This window comes from Hemibagrus wyckioides, linkage group LG28 (assembly GCF_019097595.1).
Source record: "Hemibagrus wyckioides isolate EC202008001 linkage group LG28, SWU_Hwy_1.0, whole genome shotgun sequence".
Classification (NCBI taxonomy): domain Eukaryota; kingdom Metazoa; phylum Chordata; class Actinopteri; order Siluriformes; family Bagridae; genus Hemibagrus; species Hemibagrus wyckioides.
The window spans coordinates 19,149,101-19,175,830 of record NC_080737.1 but is presented as its reverse complement, the minus strand read 5'-3'; the positions used below and the strand labels follow the sequence as shown (position 1 = coordinate 19,175,830).

General features: G+C 39.3%; 1 protein-coding gene across 4 annotated transcripts; it reads left to right on the top strand.

Annotated features, from left to right (window-relative positions):
- Nucleotides 1-293: 293 nt before the first annotated feature.
- On the top strand, nt 294-26,730 carry gpsm1b (G protein signaling modulator 1b). 4 transcript variants are annotated; one of them, XM_058382789.1, is made up of 14 exons: nt 294-514; nt 10,783-11,004; nt 11,191-11,326; nt 13,063-13,205; nt 14,392-14,515; nt 15,805-15,920; nt 16,067-16,222; nt 16,368-16,476; nt 16,683-16,797; nt 18,248-18,318; nt 18,417-18,581; nt 22,843-23,005; nt 23,230-23,435; nt 24,330-26,730. In XM_058382789.1, the coding sequence occupies exons 1-14, from the start codon at nt 477-479 to the stop codon at nt 24,513-24,515; spliced, it is 1,950 nt and encodes a 649-aa protein (XP_058238772.1). In that variant the 5' UTR covers nt 294-476; the 3' UTR covers nt 24,516-26,730. The 4 variants fall into 4 exon arrangements, with proteins under 4 accessions (XP_058238772.1, XP_058238773.1, XP_058238771.1 ...); XM_058382788.1 differs by lacking the exon at nt 294-514 and adding an exon at nt 8,412-8,855 and having other exon boundaries at nt 18,417-18,569; XM_058382786.1 differs by lacking the exon at nt 294-514 and adding an exon at nt 8,422-8,855.

Sequence of the window (26,730 nt, the reverse complement as noted above, 5' to 3'; positions counted from 1 at the left end):
CTGTGTATCTGTATGTCAGTGTGTATTATTGTGTATTATTGTGTATCAGTGTGTATCAGTGTGTTTGTTTGCTAGCAGGAGACACTGGTGGAAGAGGAAGACGTAAATGTCATTTCACAGCACAGTGCATTGACTGAGCGAGCCGCATGACTCGGATTGTGACAGAAAGCAGTGTGTGGACATGCACAGGCTGTGAATGTAATGCACTTCCTGCTCGGTGATGTCACTGAGAGGGGCAGGGCTTTTCTTTTTATGGTTTATTTGCTCAGCAGCTCACTTCCTCAGTAGCTGCCATTGTAAGGAGGAGGGCGCTTGTATAAGTGTGTGTGTGTATATGTGTGTGCGAGAGAGAGAGAGAGAGAGAGAGAGGGAGGGAGGGAGAGATAGCGTACTTAAAGACCCACACACACACACACACTAGGTTGAAGCTGCTGGAGATCAGCGTCCGGGCTCCACAAGCCCACCAGCTCACCAGCATGGACCAGGATCTGGCGAGCAAAAGGCTCCACTCGAGGTAGGACATGAAGCGACGGGGGATGGGTAGACAGGCAGAGGGGGGGATAGAACGACAAGGTCTAAAGAACGGTGAGAAACAGATGGAGGGGGTTGATGAAGAAGAAGAAGGAGGGTCTGGGTGGGGAAGAGAAGAGAGGAGATTAGGCGTCTCACAGAGGCGTACAGCTGTGCAGAGAACGGACACGTGCTCCAGAAAAAAATCAGGATTTTCTCAAAGACGTGGTTCGACTCGCTTGTGTTTTTTTTTTTCCTCCTGCTTTTTCTTTTTGCATACGTGTCGTTTAGCCGAGCGGCTTCAGCACTGTCTCGCTGTCTCGTGTAGCTATTTCCTCCTCGCTTCTCGCCTTCTTCCTGCCAGTCAGGTGTGGTGAAAGAATTTCAGTCACCAAAGCTTTGAAAGTCTCGGGGTTTCATCTTCTGACAAATACAGAAATCTGTATCTCTTGAATCTCTCAGGACTGACAAGGGGTTTTTTGTTCCTTCTATAACTACCACTCAGTTTCTATAATAAGTTAAGAACTCTGAGGTTAGGGTTGAAGGGTGGGGATTAGTCATCGTACCTCCGCTTAGGAAATTCATCGCATTTTGTTGAAAGATCGCAAGAAGTTTAGGAGGTGTAATTAACATTTTATAATGTTACTTAGTTACACTTTTGGGCGATTAGGGAATACGTTGGTGGTAAATGTTGAATCTTGTTGATGTTTTGAGTCGAGCTAAGTGACAGGATTAGCCTGTATTCCGTTTGCTAACATGCTATTACACACTTTAGTGAATGAGAAATGAGGTGAATGTTAATGAATTTATTGTTTTGTTTTTATTGTGTAGTCTACACTTTATATATTTAGGAAGGATGTTGCGTTAACATTATGATGCTCAGTTTGTTGATTCTCTCTTTTCAGTCTGCCTTGCTTCTTATGGTGTTTTTTTTTTAAACGTAAACATTAACTTACTTAGTAACTTATCCGACTATGTCACTATGTTACAGCTAATTCCTTCACGTTTTGCAGAGGGAATTTGGATTGAAAAACCTTTGGCACATTTTATGAAGATTTCAGTAAAAAAACGTTCAATCACTCACGTTCTGAGAACTTTATTCTGTAACGTTTAACCTGTAAATCTCCTCAAAACTCTGCTGCGACATTTCTGGCTTACGTTATAAAAATGCTCGAATTAATGATTCAGTGATTAATTAATGATTAAATGTTAAAATACTGAAAATCGGTGATAGCAAACCAGTAGAAATGTTTACAAAGTCTTTTTCAGAGTTCACAGAGAACACGAGTGTTTGTAAAGAGGATTGTTAGCGAACACAAAAATGTTAGCTAGACCTTAACTTGTAGGTAACTTGTAGATTTCCATGAAGCTGTAATTCAATTCAGCTCAATTAAATTTATTTGTATAGCGCTTTTAACAATGGACATTGTCTCAAAGCAGCTTTACAGAAGTATAGAAACAAAAAAGATTATAAAGTTTAAAGTTCAGTTACTATTTTATCTTTAATGAGCAAGCCTGAGGTGATGATGGCAAGGAAAAACTCCCTGAGAAACTCCCTGTAGATCAGGATGTAGGAATAAAATTCTTATTACAGACAGCAGAACTAGCGTTGAACGTGTTGAATGCTAATAATGTTTCAGGAACTGAATCAGGCTCCAATAAGAGAGTGAAATATTGCTGATATTTTCAGAAGAGTGAAGCTTTCTTATCTTTATCTGATAAATGTCTGATTCAGAGCGACTCTTCGTGTGTTTGTTGGCGCGTCTCCTCTCAGGTCCTATAGAAGCTTTACTAATCCACATGAACAGGCCTTTTGTCTGGTGTGTCTTTGGCTTTTTATCTCAGACCTTCAACATTTACATTTAGATTTATTCAGCTGGCAGCAGCTTTAATCCACGTGCAAGAAATGAAGCAGAATCCAAGCCACAGAGCTGAGCGAGCAGTTTGGGGGGAAATTTTCAGCTTTCAGGGCAAAACTGCAGCTTTCTGGCAACCCAGGATTTAACCTCACGTGCGTTATGAAGTAAAAAAACAGAACATTTGACCTTTTTATGTTATGTTATTTTGTGTGCTAGCTAAAAATATGTAAACACACGAGATTGTTTTAATTAAATTAACATTAATTTACAACTAGATACACTATATTGCCAAAAGTTTTGGGACACCACTTTAAATCATTGAATTCAGGTGTTGGGCTCGGACCCTTAGTTCCAGTGAAAGGAACTCTTAATGCTTCAGCTTCATACCAAGACATTTTGGACAATTTCATGCTCTTTGTGGGAACAGTTTGGGGATGACCCCTTCCTGTTCCAACATTACTGCACACCAGTGACCAAAGCAAGGTCCATAAAGACATGGATGAGTGAGTTTGGTGTGGAGGAACTTGACTGACCTGCACAGAGTCCTGACCTCAACCCCATAGAACACCTTTGGGATGAATTGGAGTGGAGACTGTGAGCCTGACCTTCTCGTCCAACATCAGTACCTGACCTCACAAATGTGCTTGTAGAGGAATGGTCAAAAGTTCCCATAAACACACTCCTAAACCTTGTGGACAGCCTTCCCAGAAGAGTTGAAACTGTTATAGCTGCAAAGGGCGGGACAACTCCATATTACATTCATTTGCATGGAAAGGCAGAGGTCCCAAAACTTTTGGCAATATAGTGTATTCGGGTTGTAGAGTTAAAGGTAACCATGGTAATAACTATTAACTAACTACTAATGTTAGCATCAGCAGCTCTGTTACTAAAGCAGCTAATATTTACAATTTAATCACTGTATGATTTACTGCTAGGATTTTTTTTTCTGATGTCACGTTGCTAGAGAAAAAGAATCATGATGAAAAACTAGCCTGAATCATAGAGCATTATCAAGATTATATCATCTGTGATGTTTCGGAATCTGTTTTTTTAATTATTCATCCACAGTGTTTATGTATGTAAATGAAAAAAGAAATGCAACAGCAACAGCAAGAAGAACAAACGCTAGAATAAAAGTCTTCACTGCTGAGACGTTAGCGCGTGGGTGGCTTTGATAAAAGGGTGCCAAAATATTCGAAACATCAGTTTTGGATAGAAAGCTGAGTCTTACTTTAGAATAATTGCTGAGTAAATGATGTGGTTATGTGCTGAAAATGATAAATGGCCATGAAATAAGACTGGAGCTGAAAAGGAAAGGAGTGGGAAGTGCTTTCAGGTCGCTGAGGAGAGAAAGAAAGGAGAAAAAAACAACCAAAGGGGGAAAGAAAAAACATTTTTTAGAGTTTCTCTCTGGTTTCCTTGACAACTGGACTTGGTTGGCTTCATTTAGGTTTGGATTAAAGCTCTGAACGTCTCACTGTAACTCCACACAGCAGAAAGCAGAGGCTGGATATCATCAGGGTCAGGCAGCCTTTAAAAACATCTCAATAAAAACTGTTTAAATGATAAAGAATGCAGAAACGTCTACAGTATAGCGCTTTATAGCAAGAACCAGCTCCGAAAATTGGCTTTTCTTCCTTCTTGAATTCTTAATTTTCCTGTAGAATCTATAAAAACTGCTTTTACTAGCACTAGTTTGCTAGCTAGCATGTACAGCAAGAACACTCCGCTCCTACATTTTAGTTTGATAGTTAAAGAAAATTTCCTCTTAGTTTTCTTGAAATATTAAAGAAATATTCAACCGTAAACCTATTTTTTTTCTGTTCTCTTATATAATCAGCCTGACAGCTAACTTGCTAACTATGCTAATAAAAGTGGTATATGAACGCTAGTAATATTAAAGAGGCTTATTGTTTGTTATGGCAGATTTTAGTTTGGATTTTGGTTCAACAGCGTGAACTTCTCAAGTGTAATATGAGGTTCGCTAACCATGTAGCATGTGTTTGGTTTGATTGTGTGTGTGTGTGTGTGTGTGTGTGTGCGTGTGCAGTATATTAACTGTTGGCTGTTGAGTTTTATTATTCATCAAACCCCCAAATCTGAAGCTGTTCTCAAACCGAACTGTCAACAAAACTGCGTTTTTAAAAATCCACAATGATGCATTTGGGCCCAGCGTGACCACAGACCTGTTATTATGGCGTAATTGTTTCTGTCCTCGCTAATTACCCGTGTGTACTGTGCTCTCCGTGGTGGACTGACCACAGGCACGTCTCTTCTCCTGCCAGTGAGGCCACCAGAGCGGTCAAATCCCAATGCCAGTCCTGGACGCTGGACTTTGGCCCAGTTTTTGTGGTTTGTTCTGTACCACTGACTGAGCCTGAAACTTACTGGGTCTATGAGCAGGAACATCACTGAAACCCTCCAGACTTTGAACTTTCCTCATGCAGATCTGTCTGAAATGGTGTGTAGGGCCTAGCGTAATCTTTTTCTCAGCACAACAAAGGTGTTTCAGGTGAATTTTAGTCAACGGTTGTGTCCACACAATGGATCTAAAGATGTTATCACACTGTCATGGCTGTAGCATGCAAACGAAGAGGATGTTCCTACCAGGAAGTCAAATATGAAGGCAGAACTGACAGGAAAGTAATAATAAATAAAGCTGAATATATTAAAAAAAAACAATGTGAAGTTAGAGCTCATTTTTGGAAAACAAGCAGCTGTAAAGCTCGGGGTTTGGTTTTGGTTTTGAGGAATAATATCAGGCTCTTGGTTGGGTTTTTCCATCCTAGTGTAGTAGAACCTTTCAAAGGAGCTAACAACCCGTAATTATCTAAAGAATCATTTGGAGAACCGCATCTTTAATGCTGTACATACTCGATCTAGCAAGAGAATTTGGAAATGAATAAAAATCCTAAAATGTTTGACATCGTTCCCCAAACCGAGGCGAAAGATCTTCTAGTTGTCTTCCTTCTAAAAATAAACTCCGGAGACTGCACAATGCACTCGATTGACCTCAACGGTCGATTGACTCCTGCGCCGTGTAATTCCTGCCGTTTCCGTCTCGTCTATCGTCTGATCGATTTGTCGTTTGTGCCGCTCAGATGTTTACAAGAGTTCCCTCAGTATTACATAATCCTGATTTAAGAGGTCAGAGTACACTCAGATAATCAGCATTGAGACTGAAACTCCGGTTTAAACTGGAGTTATGGTGGATGAATTATTGCTAGAAATTCACTCGTTGGAAAATGAGTCCTGTTTTTTTTCTCCCTGCTCCTCCTCAAGTCTCCGCTGGATTTCTGCTATGTGAGCGGATTTATTTTACTTGGCCACTCTGCTCGTATTCTTGGCTTTGTTTTTGTCTAGACCGAGTCACATTTAATCCAGCAACGTGTGGAGCTCCGGTTAGATCGGTTTTCATATTCACGCCATCGAATCCGTGAGATTAGACACTCAGTGAAGCAAGCATTCCCATCTGAGTTTTGTTCCAGATTTACAGAAAAATTTAGTTTTCCTTCAGATGTCTCTCTTAAAGGTTCCTTGTAGAAGCAAACAGCAGAACCTTTCCCTCAGTTACTATTCTGTAGCTCGATAACTTTACAACAAACTCGTCGATCGTTTGCTAGCTTCTTATCAAATCAGACATGTTGCCCAGTTAGCGTGTGCTACGTTATCTCCTCAGCACTCTCAGCCAATTCAGACATCTCAGACATCTCATTAATGTTAATTCTGGACTCCAATCACGTACACAGATCAACCTTAGCAAACAATTGTATATTATTGATATAATTTTGGAGTGGTTTTTTGATTTGTAGCTAAACTGAATGATGTTGAGGAAAGTTACTGTATCTAACACAAGATGTCACAAGAATTACCCATGATGCATTGTGTCAGTACAGTGAACCTCTGTGTGATTATATGACAGTTATTTATTACAGTAAGAGTTAAAAGTGTAAAGCTTGCCCTCAAGAACACTTAGTTAAAGATTCATTGAGGTTTTGACCTTTCACTGAAATGAATGAAGCAGGCTTCTGACCCGCTGTGGAGAAGCTCATCATCATGGCGAGTCGCTAAACTGCCTCACATTCGCTTCTAATGTTCAGATCAAACGGTGTGAACGTCAAGAAAAGCGCAGCCTCTCTGTGATCTGGAGAGAATTATGGCGAGTTTAAAGAGTCCGGCGTCTGTTAGCATGAGCTGTGATCTGCTAATCGTCTAGCAGGAGGCGATACGTCTGCCAGGGAAGAAGCCACATCAAGAAATAAGAGCGTCTTATCAGTTTTACCTCAGAATGCAATGAATAAAAGAGGTTTGAATTTTGATGAGATGCTTAAAGAGAAAACTCTGAAGCTGAGGAACTGATATTGGATCTGAGCTAATGATTTACTGAGACGTACTTTGTAGGTAGTCAGTGGTCGTGATTCAGTGGTTTACAATAAATAATTTCATAAATGAAGCTATACGTAGTGTTCAGGAAGAAAAAAATATATAAAACATATTTTCTGGACATTTCTGTCAGCTATTAAATAAAAATGGCAATTTGAATGCAGTGAGATGTGTCAAAAACTTAAACAATTACTAAATTAGTGTAGACACACAGTTGTGTTTTGTTCATAAGCATAAATTAAAAACTCTTTATCTGTTCAGTGAAAGCGATTCAAGAGATGTATATTAATTATACAGCATAAACTCTACAAATCGCATATTCTTTAAAGCTACAGGATGTTGAAATAGGAAAATGGTACTGCATGTGAGAAGATTTTGCCAAACAAAGACACAAAGGCATTGAGAACAGACAGACAGACAGACTGGATAACACATTGATAAGAGGAGTCAGTAAAAAAAATCCCACAAAACTCTCCTGTGAGTCTTTAGAGCGCTATAATGAGCTCACACACTCTGCAACTGGCTAATCATGCAAATTCCCATCATCTATCATTCAACATTGTCTTCAGATTAGCAACAATAAACGACTAAATGACTCTCTCCTGATTGGCTGTGGGTCCTGCCAAATACGGTGTAGCAAGTCTCCTTTTGTGCCGTGAATTTTGATCGCAATCATTTCTACAGATCTTTTTCCTGTCTGAGCACAAACACATGAAACAGATAGGACATGGTAATGCGCTGTTAGTGTTCAAGACGCAACCTTGTGTAGACCTTGTCATTAAAGCAGGACCTGAGAATTCAACAGATTTCCTTTCATCTAACATCAGTCAACGTCCACAGCTCCCCTGCTGAACAAATCAAACGGAGAACACTCTCTGCAGTCAACCATTAAATCTCCAATACAATGTCCTCCGAGTCTCCAGCTTTGTTAATGATTTAGTGTCTTAAATAACCTTCTGTAGCAAAGCAGCCAGTAAGTAATCAGTCAGCAAGTTGCCGGATTCATCTACGAGATGGAGGTACACGCATCAAGGACAAATTATTCGCCATTGATTGGTGTCGTTTGAATGTCCCACCAGGTTTACGTCAGGACTCTGTGTAAGGATGTTCAGACTGATTGATGGATGATGAAGAGAATCGCAAGCCAGAAAGTCTCTTTATAATGCACTCGCTCACTCTTTTGGTGCTGCGTGTGAATAGAAATGGATGACAGAAGGTTTCGGCGTGGGGTTGCACCATCGTGCCCTTCTCCTAGAACCTAGGAGCCCTTAACTGAATATCTGTCAGGATCAGCAGGTGCTGGATTAGCCGAGTGTCCAAAGCTCCGGGTGTCCTCAGAGCAGCGGCAGAGCACTGGGGAATTAGAGCAGATTGTCTCTCTCTCTCTCTCTCTCTCTCTCTCTCTCTCTATCTGTAAGAACAGGGATGTGTCAGACTTTTGTCATTCGTCGTCACTCAGAGCGTTGCCTTCAGACTGATCAGTTGGTTTGACAGAGACTGAGATCTAACAGACGCTAATGAGCTGACTCGGATACTAGGAGACTTGGATCTTTGAAAACGGATCTCGGAAAGATCGGTTGGATCTTCTAACAAGCCTGTGGAACAGCTCTCTATGCAGATTTCCTAATGTAGTAAAAAGTCGTAAGTGTTTTGTTTGCTGCAAACTTTAAGTGCACAGTGGGTAAAAAAGATCTCTTCAAGCTTCGTCTTTGTGATCAATCAGACGTCTGGGAACATGTGATTTCCTGCTGAACCCTAAAACATCTAGTCTTGTGTCAACAGAACCCTGCTTCAGATTTTGCCGCAACAGCCAGCTGAGATCTTTATACCTTTGTGAACTCCAAAAACATCTAAACAAGCGTTGTCTTTTCATTGGTGGTTTCTTCACAAGTCACCGTGAGCTTTCCATCTGTAATTGTTAAAACCCTCAGACAAGATCCTGGACGATCCTGTCATGTCTGCCGAAGCTTGTCCCCTCAGTGGGGCTCAGATCGCTTTGTGTCGACTCGTCCATCGTGGACCGAGACCTCAGGTCACTCTGAAACCTCTGCAAACAGAGTTGGAGCTGTATGTGGAAAAAACTCGGGCTAAACAGAAACAAAGGTACGAATGTCTAGGTGGTGAGGTCCAAATGAACTGTCCAGCTTTGGGTTCTTTTTTATTTTATCGCTAAAATCTGTCCTGATTCTAAGGCTTTGTATAAGAGTAGACTTCTGATGGTTAGATGATGTGATCAGATCATTATGAGCTGCTGCAGAAGATCTCATGTGTTCAGATCTCGAATTTTGTTCATGACACCAAAACAATAATCTTAGATATACAATATAAAAGTGTTTCTGTATACTAAATACAGCTCCGGAGACAGGAACGCTGATGGAATAATTAATGAGGAAGCAGGCACGTCGGTTTCCAGCCAGTGCTTCATCGTTAGCATATTAATAGTTAGCTAATTTGGATATTTTGCATATCGTGCAGGGATATTGTGTGAGACGTACAGCATGCAGACGACGAGAACGAGTCAAATCTAAATCTAAACACAAAGAGCCTGATGAGATCCAATCATTTGTTATAAAGATAATGCAATAATTACATCTCTGAGTGACTCATCCCCTGCTCCATCCCAGGAATGAATCAGACATTAATATGAACGTTGTTTCACAAATTCTTTTTCTTTTTTCTTTTCTCTGTCTAATCTACAGTATAATACAGTACAGTGTGTGTTTTATATAAATTATGGTACTGAAAATAATGAACCGGTTATTAATTCAGAAACAGATCACCCTATTATAAAAACTCTTAAGATGTTTTACAGTTTTGTGCAAAAGTTTGTGCACCCCTTGGCCAAATATATTTATTGTCTCATTTTTTTTATTTATTTATTTATTTATTTATTTATTTTTTATTGTGAAAATAACTAAACGCATCTTCTGCTGCAAAATATTTGAAAGAAATCTTTTTATTTTGCTGCAAATTTTTAACACAGAGTGTCAGAGAATTTATTACACTAATTGACCTAATGCCTAATGAGTCAATTAAAGTCTAATTAAGTTCGGAGACTTTACAACTAGAAGGGTGTACAAACTTTTGCATACAACTGTAATAATATTTGACTGAGCATTTGTATTATAGTTATTTCAGTTCTTTAAGGATTCACTGCATACGTATGGGTTCTTATCTTTGAAGAACTCGTACGGTGAGGTTCTGTAAAGGTTCTCCTGGAGCAGACGTCTTTAGTATTCTCCACAAACAGTCAACATGGCTGTAGGTTTACTTTCCAGCCAATCAGGAGCCACACCTGCTGCTGCTGCTGCCTGTGTAATCAGCTGATTAATCTAGGACTCCAGACAACCAGTAATCCTGGCTCCTGATTGGCTGGATGGAAAACCTGTAGCGGCAGTTAGAGCGGACAACTGAAATGAAGAGAGAGAGACAGAGAGAGAGAGAGAGAGAGAGAGAGAGATAGGGAGAGAAGGAGAAAGAGAGAGACAGAAGGAGAGAGAGAGAGAGAGAGTTCATTGTGATGCTCACTCGACCATTCAGTAATGACACTCAGCACTGAATATAAATTATTTTATGATGTAAACATTTTTAAAAATGTTTTTTAGATAGCTGAGCCAGTCTGAATAATAAGCCTAATATAATAAATAATAAGTTATTGTGTTGATGTGAACACACCAGCCATTACATTTCCCAAAAATTGAAGCCCTATCGATTATATCTGTAGCTGACGACTGCAAATTGTATAAACAAACTTATCAGATATTGAAATAATTTAATTTTTATTGAAGTGTGTTGATTTTGAATTGTTTTCTACAACAGCTACAAATCACAGGTCCACATTAATATGTGGTACTGTGCTACCGTTACCATAGCAACAACTCATTCACAGAGGTTTTAAAAAACTTGATAGATGATATGATGACAGAGAAATTTATGTGGCGTTTAAGGAAGGAGTCTCCAGTGCCAGTGCTTTGTAAGTATAGCTGTAAATCTGTAACCTTTCTGACTGTGTTTATTTTCTCCTGCTCAGGATGGAGGCGTCCTGTCTGGAGCTGGCTTTAGAAGGTGAGCGTCTGTGCAAAGCCGGAGACTTTAAAGGCGGGACGGCGTTCTTCGAGGCCGCGGTTCAGGTAGGAACGGAAGATCTGAAGACCCTGAGTGCCATTTACAGCCAGCTGGGAAACGCTTACTTCTACCTCAAGGAGTATGGAAAAGCTCTGGAGTATCACCGACATGATCTCACGCTCGCCAGGTACACACACAGTGTTTATAAATGATTTTGTTCATTTTAATTGCCCTGTATCTGGTCCTCCATGGCAGAAGTGTGCCAAAGGCTCATTGTTAAGTTACAGAACCTGGTCTGTTTTGTGAATGGACGTCTCAATGAGCAGTCACGTTTAAAAAACCAGGTGAAAGTGACAGCATTGTGTGTCTGCAGGACGATCGGTGACCGGATCGGGGAAGCCAAGGCCAGCGGGAACCTGGGAAACACGCTGAAGGTCCTCGGACGCTACGACGAGGCGGTGGTGTGCTGCCAGAGACATCTGGACATCTCCCAAGAGCAAGGAGATAAGGTCAGAACCGCACAACACAACCACACAAAAGAAACTACACAACAAAACAAAAGATTTCCAACCTTAACACAGCATTCCTAAACCAGTTAGAACTGGTTACGTTTACGTCCGCTGTGTGCAGTTAGAATAAAATCTCAGAAAATATTCAGAAAAACTTTAATTAATTACACAATTTTATTTTACATTTATTAAATTATATTATATTAATTTTAATATTTATTTATTTATTTTAGTTTAAACAGAGATTTCAATTATTTTTACATTTTATTTATTTTTAATTAAAAACTTAAATTTAAAGTAAAATGTTTTTAGGTACATTTACTTTTTTAAATTTTATAAATTTATAAATTTTAAATAATTAAAAACATTTTTTTTTAGGTTTTCTTTTTAATTACACTAAACAAAAGTGACAAAAGTTGTCTTTTTTGTATTATTTAAATACATCATATATAATCATTAGTTGTCAGATTTTTCCATTTTATTTTTTACTACAAAAAATATATTGTATAAATTTATGGAAAATTATACAAAATTCATTTTAAAATAGTTTTGAAATTTTTTGTAGACTTTTTAAAGTGTTTTGTGTTTTTTTTAACGAATTTGTTTGCCTTTGGTTTTGTTTGCCGCACGTTCCTTCCTTTCATGCTCCTGGAGACGGTGTAAAGACTGACAGCGGGTTCTTTCCTTTCTCACAGCGACATTGTCACACAATCAATATAAAAATGTCAGCACATCAGCAGGTGCTGAACCCGAGGCGCTCTGCAAATTTAATCTCTCATCTCCACGTGCTGCACAAAATGGAGACCTGCTGCTTAAATCTGAACTTAAACCCGTCACGCCTTTTCTCCGAGTGCGCTCTTGGCCTGTTCCCCTCAAAACCCTGCGCTAGTTTAGTACACTAATCTGTGAGAAAGTCTGGATTATCCTGAGAGGATAGTGAACCAATGAAATCCCACAATGCACCACTGTAGCACTAGATAATTCAACACCGTTCACCGTCGTGTCCCAATCCACATGCCTTGTGTACTTTATAGGGCAGAAAAATTCACTACACTCCTGATATCAACCACATAAACATCACTACAAACATCTCATGATCCCTCAACTGAGGCTGTGTCTCAAACCAAACAAGGGAGAATAAATCCAGAAATGTCTTAATCCACCATGGGTGTGTCCCAATTACATACCCTAAGCACTAAATAGGCAACAAAAGAAAACATGGGTGTTTCCCAATCCATACCATATTCACTAGATAGGGCACATAAACACTATGGGCATGTCCCAATTACATACCCTAAGCACTAAATAGGCAACAAAAGCAAAAAAAGAAAAAAGAAAACATGGGACATCCACTGGCTGTCTCAAAACCTACACTGAGCAGTATACAAGGGAATCTTCATCTATTGTGGATGTGTCCCAAACAACACTCAGGGCACTACATAGGGAACTCCATCATAACCCATCTCACCAGTTAACTATGGGCGTTTCCCAAACCACACCATATTCACTAAATACCATTACCATCACCTCATGATCCATCCACTGTGGCTGTGTTCCCAATCAAGCGTTCTATTCAGTGCACCACTAACCTTCACTCAGTAGTGGGATTGTTCCAAATCAGACCCTGAGCACTACATAGGGTACATGGGCGTATCCCAAATCAGACCCCAGAGCAGGTAGATCAAATCCAGGATCAGAACAAATCTTTAAGATGTGTGTGTGTGTGTGTGTGTTAGGTTGGTGAAGCCCGGGCTCTGTACAACATCGGGAACGTGTTTCATGCGAAAGGGAAGCAGCAGATATGGGGATGTTCTCAGGATCCAGGAGACCTGCCAGGTGACGTGAGAGACACGTTACAGAGAGCCACAGCTTTCTACGAGTGAGTCCACAACGTCATCAACAACAACAACAACAACAAGAACCTGTCATTTATTATTTACTCTTTATTATTTTACACCTAACATTTAGCCATATAGAATTCTGAGGAATTCTTCACCGAGCCTCTGTTTTATTTTATCTCATCACTTTGCTGTAATTTTTTCGGCTCATTGTTGAAAGTTGTGAAGTTCAAGAGAAAGAAAAGAGAGGGTTGTGTGTGTTTACAGACGGAGCTCACGTACACACACATACACAGACACACAGACACACAGACACACACACACACACACACACAGACACACACACACACACACACACACACACACAGACTTGACAGGTGCTCAGTATAAACACTACTTAGTGGAGCGTAATTTTCCACACAGACTCTGTTTGTTGTGAAAGCAGTGTGTAGGAGAAACTCACACAATACTGACTGACTGACTAAGAGAGAGAGAGAGAGACAGAGAGAGAGAGAGAGAGAGAGAGAGAGAGAAATAATGTAAATAAATAGAACTAATTTTACACAAGTGAAATGAAAAATAATATACATACTGAAAGCTACAGTTATAGATTTATTACAAAATTAAATGTTAATAAAATGTAAATAAAATGATTATTAACATGAACAAATCTGTACAGTATATATTACATATGATTTTAAATCTTCAGCTCAGAGAAAGAGTTTTTTTTATTCTCTGTGTAAGATATTTAGAGATTATTTTTTATTTATTTATTTTAATAACAAACACTCTTTGTTTATGCTGATCTTTTCCCAGGGTGCCAATACTTTTGGAGTTTTAAAAAAATTAACTTTATCTTTGGTTTATTTTTTTCTTTTTTTTCTTTACTGTTTTAGAGCTGAAAATTTTTAATATGTTTTTTTATTAAGTGAATTATTAAGTGATTTTATTGTTTTCTTAACATCTTCTTTCTCTTCTTCCTGTATATGTGTTATGTTGGTCACATGACACAGCTTAACCAATAAGAATACACCAATGTACAGTCTTGAAGCACTGTAAACATTAGAATGTAGATGTATAAATATGTAAAGATGTAAATGAGCAGCCTGGTGCATGTCTGGTGTGTTTTGGGTTAATGTTTACGGCATGTTTACGTGTTTACAGCATGTTTCCTCTCAGTGTCTTACTCTGTTTACTCTCTTATCCTGTTCTTTGTTGGTGTTTCAGGATGAACCTGTCTCTGGTGAAGGAGTTGGGTGACCGGGCCGCTCAGGGGCGGGCTTTCGGTAACCTTGGCAACACGCATTACCTGCTGGGTAACTTCGTAGAGGCCATCAAGTTTCATCGTGAGGTAAACAACGATATTTATTATCCCTGATCATCTGATAACCATTACATGACATCTGATATCTAACACGAACCTTCAGGGTGTTTACTTTTTCTTCTAATGAAGTCACCATGAATTACAGCTACAGTATGAAGTCAATACAAATACATTCACAGATTATTTATTTATTAATTAATTATTTATATAATTTATATTATATTTATATCATTTTTATTATACAATCCTAAACTACTAAAATAAACAAGCAAATAAATAAAAAATTACATTAATTAATTTATTAATTAATTATAGTACTTTAATATTTCTATATTAAAAAATAAATACATATTTTAAAAGTTTTTTTATAAAAAATAAATACAATTTTTTTTATTATTATTATTATTATTATTATTATTATTATTATTATTATTACTTTTAAATATCACAATGATTTTTTGTATTTGTATTTAATTTTTTTTAATTATAAAAATACTAAACTACTGAAATAAACAAGCAAAAAAAACATTAGTTAATTAATTAATGAATTAGTCCATTTATATATTTATTTATTTATTGTAGTATTTTAATATAAATAATATATAATTATTTGTTAATAATAAATAAATTATTTGTTTTAATTATTGCACTGATTTTTTTTGTATTAAATGTATACAAACAAAAATGACCTAAATATTATTGATTTATTAGACACTATTATAGATACTACATAAGGAAAAGTAAAGTCATAAATCAGTGAAACTAAAATTCTCTGGTTTTAATTCTAAGGTCATATCAGTAATGAACTCTGGGCAGGTTCATATTGTGCTCTAACGCAGCTATAAGGCATAATAAACAGTTTATAATTATTTATTAAAACCTACAGCACTGTTATTTCTTCATTATCTTTATTCTGAGTTATTCTTATGCACATTATACGTATGTTTATAAGTGTACTCGGTGGTGTAGTGTGAGTATGAGTTTATAAATGCTTTATAATCTGTTATAAAGTGTAATGAGCTTTCAGAAATAATTATGATGGTGTGTATAATTCATGCTTTATGTGTATGAAGGTGGTCATAAGTCATTATATACACTGCATATGGCCTTCATAGAACATTTCTCTACATGGGGTATGTCATAACTGGCTCCAAAATTCTACTAATGGTTAATAAAAAAATTAATCCAATCCTCATCAGGATGAGACTCGTCACCTGCTAGAAGGAAGAGAAATATTTCTTTTATTTAATAAATGCTGCATATTGAAAATTCTCCTTTATTTTCCTTTTTCTTTTTTCTGTTTTTTTCCGTTTCAGAGACTTTCCATCGCTAAAGAGTTTGGAGACAAAGCGGCGGAGCGGCGAGCATACAGTAACCTCGGCAACGCGCTCATCTTCCTCGGCCAGTTCAACTCCGCAACCGAGTACTACAGGTACAGTGGAGTTACTGTGACACCTAGAGGACTGTAGAGGAACTCACACACACACACACACACTAACAGAACTGATAAATTTACAACACAGCACCTGTAAATGAATTATTCTTTATCCTTCTTCTGTGTGTGTGTGTGTGTGTCAGGAAAACCCTGCAGCTCTCTCGGCAGTTGAAGGACCAGGTGATGGAGGCTCAGGCATGTTACAGTTTGGGAAACACTTACACGCTGCTGCAGCAGTACGAGCGTGCCATCGACTACCACCTCAAACACCTGCTCATCGCTCAGGAGCTCAACGACAGGTGTGTGTGTGTGTGTATGAGTGTGCATGTGTGTGTGTATTCTGTAGTAAAACCTTTTGTAATGTATTTGTAGTCAAGTATGTAGTTTATTAATAACTAATAATAATTCATTAGTGTGTGTGTTTGTGTGTGTGTGTGTGCATAGGGTGGGTGAAGGGCGTGCGTGCTGGAGTTTGGGAAACGCCTACGTGTCTTTAGGAAACCATCGTCAAGCTCTGCACTACGCTCACAAACACCTCGACATCTCCCGAGAGGTCCACTATTATTATTATTATTATTATTATTATTATTATTATTATTATTAAGGTGTTGTGCTGTTACAGGAAAATAATCAGCAGTAGTGTGGTGTGATTATTTTCGTCTAACAGCATGTCCTGAAGTGTTTTATCCCTCTTACACTACAGCAAAATGAAAAGAATTGCAGTGTTTCTCTCTCTCCCTCTCTCTCCCTCTCTCTCAGATCGGGGACAGGAATGGGGAACTGACGGCTCGGATGAACGTGGAGCGGTTGATGGAGGTGCTGGAGGTGAAAGAGGGAGATCTCTCTCCATGTGGCTCAGAGTTCGAGATGCAGGGTGAGAGAGAAAACACACAAACACACACACACATATTCAGTGACTCACACTGTGTGTGTGTGTGTGTGTGTATACATGTGTGTGTGTGTGTGTTCTATCTACCTCCACGCCGTTTCACAACTCTCCCACTCTCTCGTCATACACATACACGTTCTTTCACACCACAAACTGGTGATGCTGTGTGTAATCATTGGTAGAAAGCACACACACACACACACACACCAGCAGCAGCCACTATAACAGCTCTAATAGCACACATAGCTGTAATTATCGGTACCCGAGGGACAAGGCGCTCGAGTGTTTGTGGCCTGCAGGTTGAGCTGCTGTAATCGAGGTAAAGTCTCTTTACACACACACACACACACACACGTTAGAGATGCTAATGGACGTGTGTCATCCTGCCACTCTGACTATTTTAATTTGTATTAATACTCTGACTCTGACCACTGAGTGTTAAATACTGCGCTAATGTGCTAAAGCTAATTCTAATGGTCTGAATAATACACTCGTTAGTGAAGAGCATGACGCTGGGGTTTAGGAGTGGGTCATGACTGCGTCCTCTTTTTGTAAGAAGGACAGACAGAACGACAGATGAATAGACAGACAGGTCACCTAGATGGATAGATAGACATGTGGGCCGACAGATGGACACAGACAGACTTCTGAACAGAAAGACAAAAGTGCAGACAGACAGAGGAACATGGACAGAGGTTTGGTCAGACAGACAGACTGACAGAGAGACAAACAGGTGAACAGATAGACTGAGAGACAGACAGATAGTTTGATAGACTGGGAGACTGACAGACAGAGAGACAAATAGACAGACAGACAGGCAGATTGATAGACTGAGAGGCTGACAGACAGACAGAGAAACAAACAGATAAACAGATAGACAGACAGATGAACAGATAGACTGAGAGACAGCCAGACAGACAGATGAACAGAGAGACAGACAGACAGACAAAAGAACTGAGAGACAGACAGACAGACAGATGAACAGATAGACTTTGAAGCAGACAGACAGCCAGTTGAACTGATAGACAGACAGACAGATATTACATGATTAGACGGATAGGCAGATCTATATATGGACAGACAGAAAGGCATATAAGATATATTAACGGGTCCTACAGTCAGTCCTGCAGACAGTCAGACAGCCAGACAGTCAGACAGCCAGACAGACAGATGTACAGTTTAAGTGAGTGGAAGATTCCACTTCGCTGTGGTCTTTGGCTCAGTGGTGTGTTTGAGATGAGCTGGTGGAGAGCGGGTAAACAGTGAGTCAGGGCGTCGAGACGTGTGTGTGCGTGTGTGTGCGAAGACCTCTGAGAGACTGTGTATTTAATACATAAGTATGTGTGTGAGAGGAACGAATGGAAAATAAGAAGGAATGAAGGAGACAGACAGACACACAGTAAAACCCTGTGTGTGTGTGTGTGTGTGTGTGTAGGAGCCCGGCCGAAGTTTAAGAAGAGGAACAGTATGGACAGTGTGGATCTGTGGAAGTACACCTCTGAAAAGGTGAACTCTTTTAAACAGCAGTGTTAAAGCTCTGATGTATAAAACACCGCCTCCTTCACCTCCATCTTTATTACACTGCTCTCATTACTGTGCTGCAGAACGGAGATGGACACGATGTGGACGGCGTGTCCCGGAGGTCAAAACATCAGCTGTCTCAATCCAGCAGGAGGAAAAAGTACACAGAGAGCCAGACGTCAGAGGACAGGCAGTGGCTGGACTCACCTGTGGACACAGATGATATCACTGTACAGGTAACACCACAGGTAGGAGCTGCATCACAGAGCTTTTATACTGTACTGAAGGAGGCGTGGCCTCTCTAACTGCCAATACCAGTGAAGGAGGCGTGGCACTTTTAGTAAAGGTGGTGTGGCCTCTGTGTCTGCCAGTCTTAGTGAAGAAGGTGTGGCACCTTTAATAAAGGAGGTGTGGCCTTTGTATCTGCCAGTCTTAGTGAAGGAGGTGTGGCACTTTTAATAAAGGAGGCGTGGCTTTTGTGTGTGTTTTAATAAAGGAGGTGTGGCTTTTGTGTGTGTTTTAATAAAGAAGGTGTGGCTTTGTGTGTGTTTTAATAAAGGAGGTGTGGCTTTGTTTGTTTTAATAAAGGAGGTGTGGCTTATAGACTTATAGAATAACTTTTACACAAAACTACACCTCTATTACACCTTTAATCGCATCTAACAACTTAGTTTAAACACCCCGCACTTACACACACACACACACACACACTGTAGTAGTCCAGATCCAGAACTAACTGTCACTGTACACTTTTGACCTTCACACCGAGTGGAAATGTAGGTTCTCATTTCCTCAGTGACCAATAGCTCTGAGTCTCGGTGGACGGCCATGTTGGCCTCATTCAGGCCTGGAAAGGTTTGTGTGGAAGTGTGTGTGTGTGTTAAAGAGAGAGAGGTTATTACTTTCTGATGGAAGAGGTATATTTAGAACAAAGCCATGAGAACGGAGCCGCACAGGTCCCTTTCTTAATTAGGGTCCTTTGACCTGGCCTGATACACACATGTGATACACACACACACACACACACACACACACACACACACAAAGAGCTCCTGTTTCACTTTCTCTGATTATCTCACACAAACACACAGAGAGAGTGGGCCACTTTCTGGCACACTGTCATACACATTGTCTCTTTATCTTTTACACACACTTACAGACACACACACACACACACATAGAGACACACACACACATTTAGCCAAGCGGTCATCAATTGTATGTGTGTGTGTGTGTGTGTGTACACATGCATGTTGTGGTCTCTATAGCAACAGTGATGTCATTTAGACAAGGACCGCCCACTCTCCCACAACCAACACATAATTGAATAATTAAAGTAAATGCATCGAACCAGAAGCAGTGAAGTGTGTGTGTGTGTGTGTGTGTGTGAGAGAGAGTGAGAGAGAGAGAGAGAGAGAAGGATACAACAGAGAGTGAGGGATATACAGCTGCAGAGAGAGAGACAGAAAGTTAAAAAAAAGATATGGAGAGTGAGAGAGAAATATGGAGAGAGAGACAGAAACATACAGAAGGAGAGAGAGAGAGAGACAGAGAGAGAGAGAGAGACAGAGAGAGAGAGAGAGAGAGAGAGAAGAGTTAAGATAAAAGGGAGAAAAACACAGACAGGGGGATAAAAAGATAGCAGGAGAAAGGGTGAGAAAAAAGGTAAAAAGAGAAAATGGAGAGAACTGTAGCGAGTGTTTATGTGAGAGAGAGAGAGAAAGAAAGAGATAGACATATAGAGACAGACAGACATGGAAGGAAAACAGGAAGGAGAGAAACTGAAAGAGAGACAGACGAGAGAAAAAGAGTGCGAGATTGAGCGTGAGAAAGACAGAAAGAAATAAAGAAGAGAGAAAGAAGCCAGAGAAGGCAGAGAATGAGAGTCAGAGAGAGAGACAGAATTGTAGAAAAAGAGAGAGATCCAGAAAGAGAAAAAAATAACATGGAGAGAGAGAAAGAGAGAGGTGTAAAATGAAAAAGATTGAGATAGAGAGATCAGGAAAATAAAGAGAGAATAAAAAGAAAGAAAGAGAGATGTTGAGAGAGAGAGAGAGAGAGAGAGAGAGAGAGATGTAAAATAAAAGACAGAGATAGAGAGATAAGGAAAATAAAGAGAGAATAAAAAGAAAGAAAGAGAGATGAGAGAGAGAGAAGATGAAATGAAATGAAAAGACAGAATGCGCTTGAGAGAAGATAGAGAGAAGCAAGCATGTGAGACAGAGAGAAGGAAAGACATGTGACGGAGGAGTGCTCCATTCACACCATTGTTAATGGATTATGCGTGACTCTGCATGCGGTGAGATTTCACTCGTTTATTCTCTCTCACGCGCTTTCTTCTCCTCTTCTTTTTAAGTGGACGCTGATTAGTGCTGGAATCCTCGAATCACTCGGTACCGCCTCCTCCTCCTCCTCCTGTCTGTCTTTCTCTCCATCTGTCTCTCTCTCCGTCCGTCTGTCTGTCTGTCTGTGCACAATGTGACCTTGATCAGTCCCCCCCCTTCCTCTCGCCCTTTTCCCATAATGAGTTGTTTTCCCACAGTGACAGAGAGAGAGAGATAGAGAGAGAGAGAGAGAGAGCAAGAGAGAGACAGAGAGACAGAGAGAGAGAGAGAGAGAGAACAGACGAGTGGTTTTTTGGTCAGTCGCTTTTCTCTTCTTCACCTGAACACGAGCAGACTGAGTATGCCTCTTTACTATTATTATTATTATTTGAATTATTATCATTTACACTGTTATAGATTTTATTTTTTCTCTCTTTGTATAATTTTACGAGGCCGTGAGGATCTTCATCAGCGGCTCGTTATCATGCCAATTTAATAATGCTAGCCTATATAGCCTGTGAATAGCTTAATAGCTAATACTGTAGCTTTTACACGCAGCGAGCGCCTCCACGAAATTCCCAATTTATTTAGTCTGAATTTTAAGGCAGGATTGAGTGACATTTATTTTGTGTGGACATTTTTTAGTTTGTTTACAGCTACTGGTGCCTAGTTCTGTTTCTGTTAGCTGGCTAATAAACAACAAGCTCACAGATTAAGCAGTAATAATAATAATAATAATAATAATAATAATAATAATAATAATAATAATAATAATAATAATAATAACAATAAGGACATTTTTGAGTTCAAAATCCCATCGAAAGTCTTTACAGTTATTAATGTTTCATGTTAAAATCTACGAGAATTTTTACAAAGTATGGAAAGTATATTTTACAAGCTAGTTAGTTAGTTAGCTAGTTTTGTTATTTATCGCAGAATATTTTCACTTACCAGCTATAAAATATCTGCTGCTAGTTTTATGACCAGTCGCTGATGTTGATTGTATTTTGTCGCTCGTGAGTCTCCACAGTTTTGATGCGAAAACTTAGTAGCCATACACTGTAATTTACGATTTTCACGTCATTTGTCTTCGTAATCTTTGTCGCTTTTTGACGAAAAATGGCCGAAATTGTGTCTTCGTGTTGTTAAGAAAAAAACAAACCATCATCATCGCATCATCTTCTGCTTTGTCACTTTTTGTTATAAAAAATATTTATGCTTAGTGTTATTATTCCAGAGAAAATCCTCTCTAAATTTGAACAGTGATGAAGCGTGATGTCTTGGTGATGAGTCGGGTTTCAAATCAGCTTCGCCGTGCCGTGATGATGTTCTAAAAAAACAAAAACAAACTGTGTATTGATGACTAGATGTGTGTGTGTGTGTGTGTGTGTGTGTGTGTATGGATCCCGGCTCTGTCCTCTGGTCCTCGGGCGAAGCCACACGCTTGATTCTGGTCTCTGTTCTGATGAGATATTGAGTTCTTGTGCTCTGTGATTAACCTGTGTCCTGCTGACCTTCTGAGGAATCACTGCTACAGATAACACACATCTGTAACAGAAACACATCTGGATTACACAATGCACTGTGAAAACAATGAGAGAGAGAGAGAGAGAGAGAGAGCGAGAGAGACACACACAAAGAGAGAGAGACAGAGAGAGAAACAGAGAGAGAGAGAGAGAGAGGCAGAGAGAGATATGGAGAAAGAGAGAGAGACAGAGAGAGAGAGAGAGATGGAGAGAGAGACAGAGAGACAGAGAGAGAGAGATGGAGAGAGAGAGAGATGGAGAGAGAGAGACAGAGAGACAGAGAGAGAGAGAGAGAGAGAGAGAGAGAGAGAGATATTGTTTATATGGATTGTTTTTATGGATCCTATAATCTGATGATGATGATGATTATTATTATTATTATTATTAGTAGTAGTAGTATTATGTAAATTAGCTGTGCATTTTTTGTATTTCATAACAAACATGTTGGTTTTGTTAGTTATTTAGTTATTATGTAGTTATAACAATATCCTATAAAGATGTGTGTGTGTGTGTGTGTGTGCTGACTAACACATGGGCTAATAAAATGAATTGATGACGATGATGATGATTACACTTTATCTGATTTATGTGATTTCTCTTTGTTGTGTGTATGTGTGTGTGTGTGTGTGTGTGTGTGTGTGTGTGTGTGTTACGAGCAGAAGCTGGGTCGAGACCCCTCCGATGAGGACTGCTTCTTCGACCTGCTCAGTAAGTTCCAGAGCAGCCGCATGGACGATCAGCGCTGCCACCTCAGCGAGGATGCTAACGGTCAGGACACACACAGCGATGACGCCGCGGACTCGGCCATCAGCGACATGATCGGTATCTGCCCTCGTTTCTCATCGTCCAACCACCATTACTCGCTTGTTGCTATGGTTACAGTACAGCTCTATTCTGTATGACGTTCCTTCTTTCACAGACGAGTTCACGCATGTTTACTGCGAAAGAATTAATGGAGTTATAATGTCACACACACACACACACACCAATACATGCGGTGTAAAGCTGACGTACCTGCCTGAAGCCACGCCCCTCTCTTCACACAGACGCCAGCCTCCTAGCCTCGCCCCAGACGGAGGAGCTCTTTGATCTGATCGCCAGTTCACAGAGCCGCCGGCTGGACGACCAGCGGGTCAGTGTGGGGAACCTGCCGGGCCTCAGGATTACCCACAATAACCTGGGGCACCTGCGCGCCGAAGCCGAGCCTCAGGAGCCCAGCGACGATTTCTTCAACATGCTCATCAAGTGCCAGGTGAGGGCGCACCTTACACTCATCACATCTTTTATATGGTTTCTAGTGGGGTGCAAAAGTTTGTACACCCTCTGAGCTCTGAGCTATACACAACATTTAGTGTGATAAGTTTAAAACTTTCCATTTTATCTGTATTTTACTGAGACATGGTTTTGGAATTCTCTGATTGGTCAGAAGGTCTGGATTCTTTTATATAACTGATAACATAAATCTCAGGTTATTATTATTAATATTATTATTCAAGCTGTCTTTCTAATAATAATGTTATCGTTGCTATAGTAATAGCTCCTTCACAGAGCGTTCCACAGATAGATCGCTGCATTATGTGATACGTATGGAAGGAGTCTCCAGTGTCAGTGCTGTGGAAACTCTGCAGAATAGTGGAGCTTTCAGTCTGTAACATGTCAAGCTGTGTGTTTTTTCTTTAAACTAAAGAGAATAAAGAAGGAACGACTTTTTGTAGCTGCTCTGACATGAGAACAGAAACTTTTCTCCAAAGTTCTACATCCTGAAATGTGTTAATATTTGATTAAAACTATTAACAAATTGAGATTTCATTCATTAATCATTCATAAGTTTTTAAAAAATTTAAAAAAAATTCTTTGCAGACTATTTTTATGGTGTAGCTATACCATTTCTTTTATTTTTTCTTTTTAACTATTTTTAGAGTTTTTACAATCAACCAAAAAAGAATGATAGAAAATAAAAAAAACATTAAAAATACTGAAAATAAATTAATTAATTAATTGTAAATAAAATTTTCGATTTTTTTTCCAATTATTATTTTTTGTATTTTTAGTTTGTCTTGTATCCCACTTTTCTTTAAGTGGAATATTTAAAAAATACTATTATTATTATTATTATTATTAATTATGTTGTGTTTATGTTGCTCAGTCGTCCAGGATAGATGATCAGCGGTGTTCTCCTCCTGAAGGCGGCCCCCGCGCCCCCACTGTCCCGGACGAGGACTTCTTCAGCCTCATCCAGAGGGTTCAGGCCAAACGCATGGACGAACAGAGAGTCCAGCTTCCCTCTGAGAACCACTCTGATAATGAGAACGCTGCTGGAGACTCCAGCTAGAGCACAGAGAGAGAGAGAGAGAGAGAGAGAGAAAGAGAGACAGAGAGAGAGAGGACGATGGACGAGAAGTCTGGACTGTGGTCCACGGCATGGTCTGGCTGTGTTCTTTTGTCCGTGTGACTCTGTGCACTGTATTTCCTCCAACGTTCTCCGTGTTCATTAGACACCAGCCTCTAGTGTTGTACTGTAGAAGTGTGCACTCCGCTAGCCGCTAATCAACATTCTGTGTGTCTCCGTTCGTTTAAAAGCGGTGTGACGTGACGCGTCGACGCCTCCGAGCCTTTCGGGTCGTCGTCCCTCCAGCAGCCGTGACACGTGACACGTCCAGCCTCAGTGTTGGTTTCCTCTTTATCGTATCATTCAAATGATGCAGGAAACAATTCACAACCAGGTGCTTTTTCTGTCTTTACATTTCTTTTCTTTTTTTTTTTAATAGCATGTTGTTGTATATTTATTATCACATTGGTGGAGAAAAAGACTGACATAGCAACGACTGTGAAAAACACATTGTACATTTCTTACATTAAGTAGCCTAGATAAGGTCATGTAAATGATATATCACGTTAAAACAAAAAACGTCTAAGTTTAAGTAAAAAAAAAAAAAAGGAGGCGGGGTTGGGTGTTGGTTTTTATCTTTTGTGATGATGATGATGATGATGATGATGAATGCTTTCGACTTGCGCTATAGCTAAATGAGCCGTACTGTAACTAAGTGGTCGCTTTTCTTTGCACCTATTTAAAAAACAAAAAAAACAAAAAAAAAACACAGATTTGTGGGCGGAGCTAGAAATACCACAGATCACTGATCAATCCAAAGCTCTGGGTGGCAAAGTCAGAGTTTTATCGAGTTAAATATTTTTATTTTTTTTTATTTATTTACTAAATGCTCTCTAAAAGGATCTATTCATTATAGATGATGATGATGATGATATATAAGGCTTGACTGCAGATGCTCACTACATAGTGACACAGAACACCATTACTATAGTGTAGTATTTCTTGTTGTTGCCAAAAGTATTGGCCTCCCCCCTCGATGTGCTATCCACCTGGTGTATTAACTAGTTTACTAACCGATCAGGAGAAACAACTTGGGTTCAAATTCTGCTCCCGAAATCTCAGAGATCCTGACCCGATCCCGATTAGGTCACGGAGCAGAGCGTGGGATTTATTCCGAGGGAAGGAGAAAGAGGAAGTGGTAAAGGTCAGAAGGGTTTATTCGGAGTGTCTGATCTGATCCAGGGTCAGCGTTACGCCTCGGCTCGGACTGACTCCAGGTCAGAGAGGGACACAGTGAACTGACTTTAGATCAGTGTGTGTGAATCTTTATCTTTATCGCCACCTGCTGGTTCTGAGCTTTCAGTTCAGCTGACCAAAAACCTCGAGTCGAAACACAAGACGGAAAAACTGAAGGAGAGAAAAGTTCAGAAATGTATTTGATTATTTTTTCCCCGTGAAATTTATTTATTAAGCTTTCTTTAATTCATAATCTGATGTTAGTGCCTAACATGTCAGCCTCCTGTCTTTCTTTCTTTCTTTCTTTCTTTCTTAATTTCCACTTGTTATTCCTTCCTTCTTAAATTTTCTTTCTTTTTTTTTTTTTAATTTTCTTTCTTTTTATCTCCCCACTCCTCTTCCTTTTCCTTAACTCCCTTTTATTTAACTCTCTTCCAATTTCTTTCTTTCTTTCTTTCTTTCTTTCTTTCTTTCTTTCTTTCTTTCTTTCTTTCACCCTAAACAAATTGAAAAAAAAAGAAGAATTCTATGATAAACAGTGTATTATAACATGACAGAGTTTATTAACGAGATTTTTTACCTAATTGAAAAAGTAAAAGATTCTGACGACTCGTGTGGAATAGATAGAAATGATAAAGTGATAAAATGGTAGAAATATAAATCTATTTAATTCTATATAACTGTGTTAAGTTGGGTGCAGTTTATTAAAAAAATATGAAAGCTATGCTTTTTATTTTAGCTCCAGAGCTAACTGTACATATCTCTAGCCGAATCCTTTAAAGAGTTAAAGATTTAAATAATGAAATATTAATATCTGATGAATGTCTGATATCAGGAGTTTGATGGGAGTTTATCTGAAATGATTCGTCGCTATGTTTTTACCGGTCAATCACTGCCATAATGTCCATTTTTGTATTTATTTCCTGTGTTTGGACGAGATCATGTCCACTTTTCAACATTTGAATAAAATGTTGATGAAAGA

Coding starts and splice junctions, on each gene's coding strand:
- gpsm1b (XM_058382786.1), top strand. CDS start 8,707: ATGTCTGCCGAAGCTTGTCCCCTCAGTGGGGCTCAGATCGCTTTGTGT. Junction 15,921..16,066: donor TCCGCAACCGAGTACTACAG/GTACAGTGGAGT, acceptor TGTGTGTGTCAG/GAAAACCCTGCAGCTCTCTC. Junction 16,477..16,682: donor ACCTCGACATCTCCCGAGAG/GTCCACTATTAT, acceptor CCTCTCTCTCAG/ATCGGGGACAGGAATGGGGA.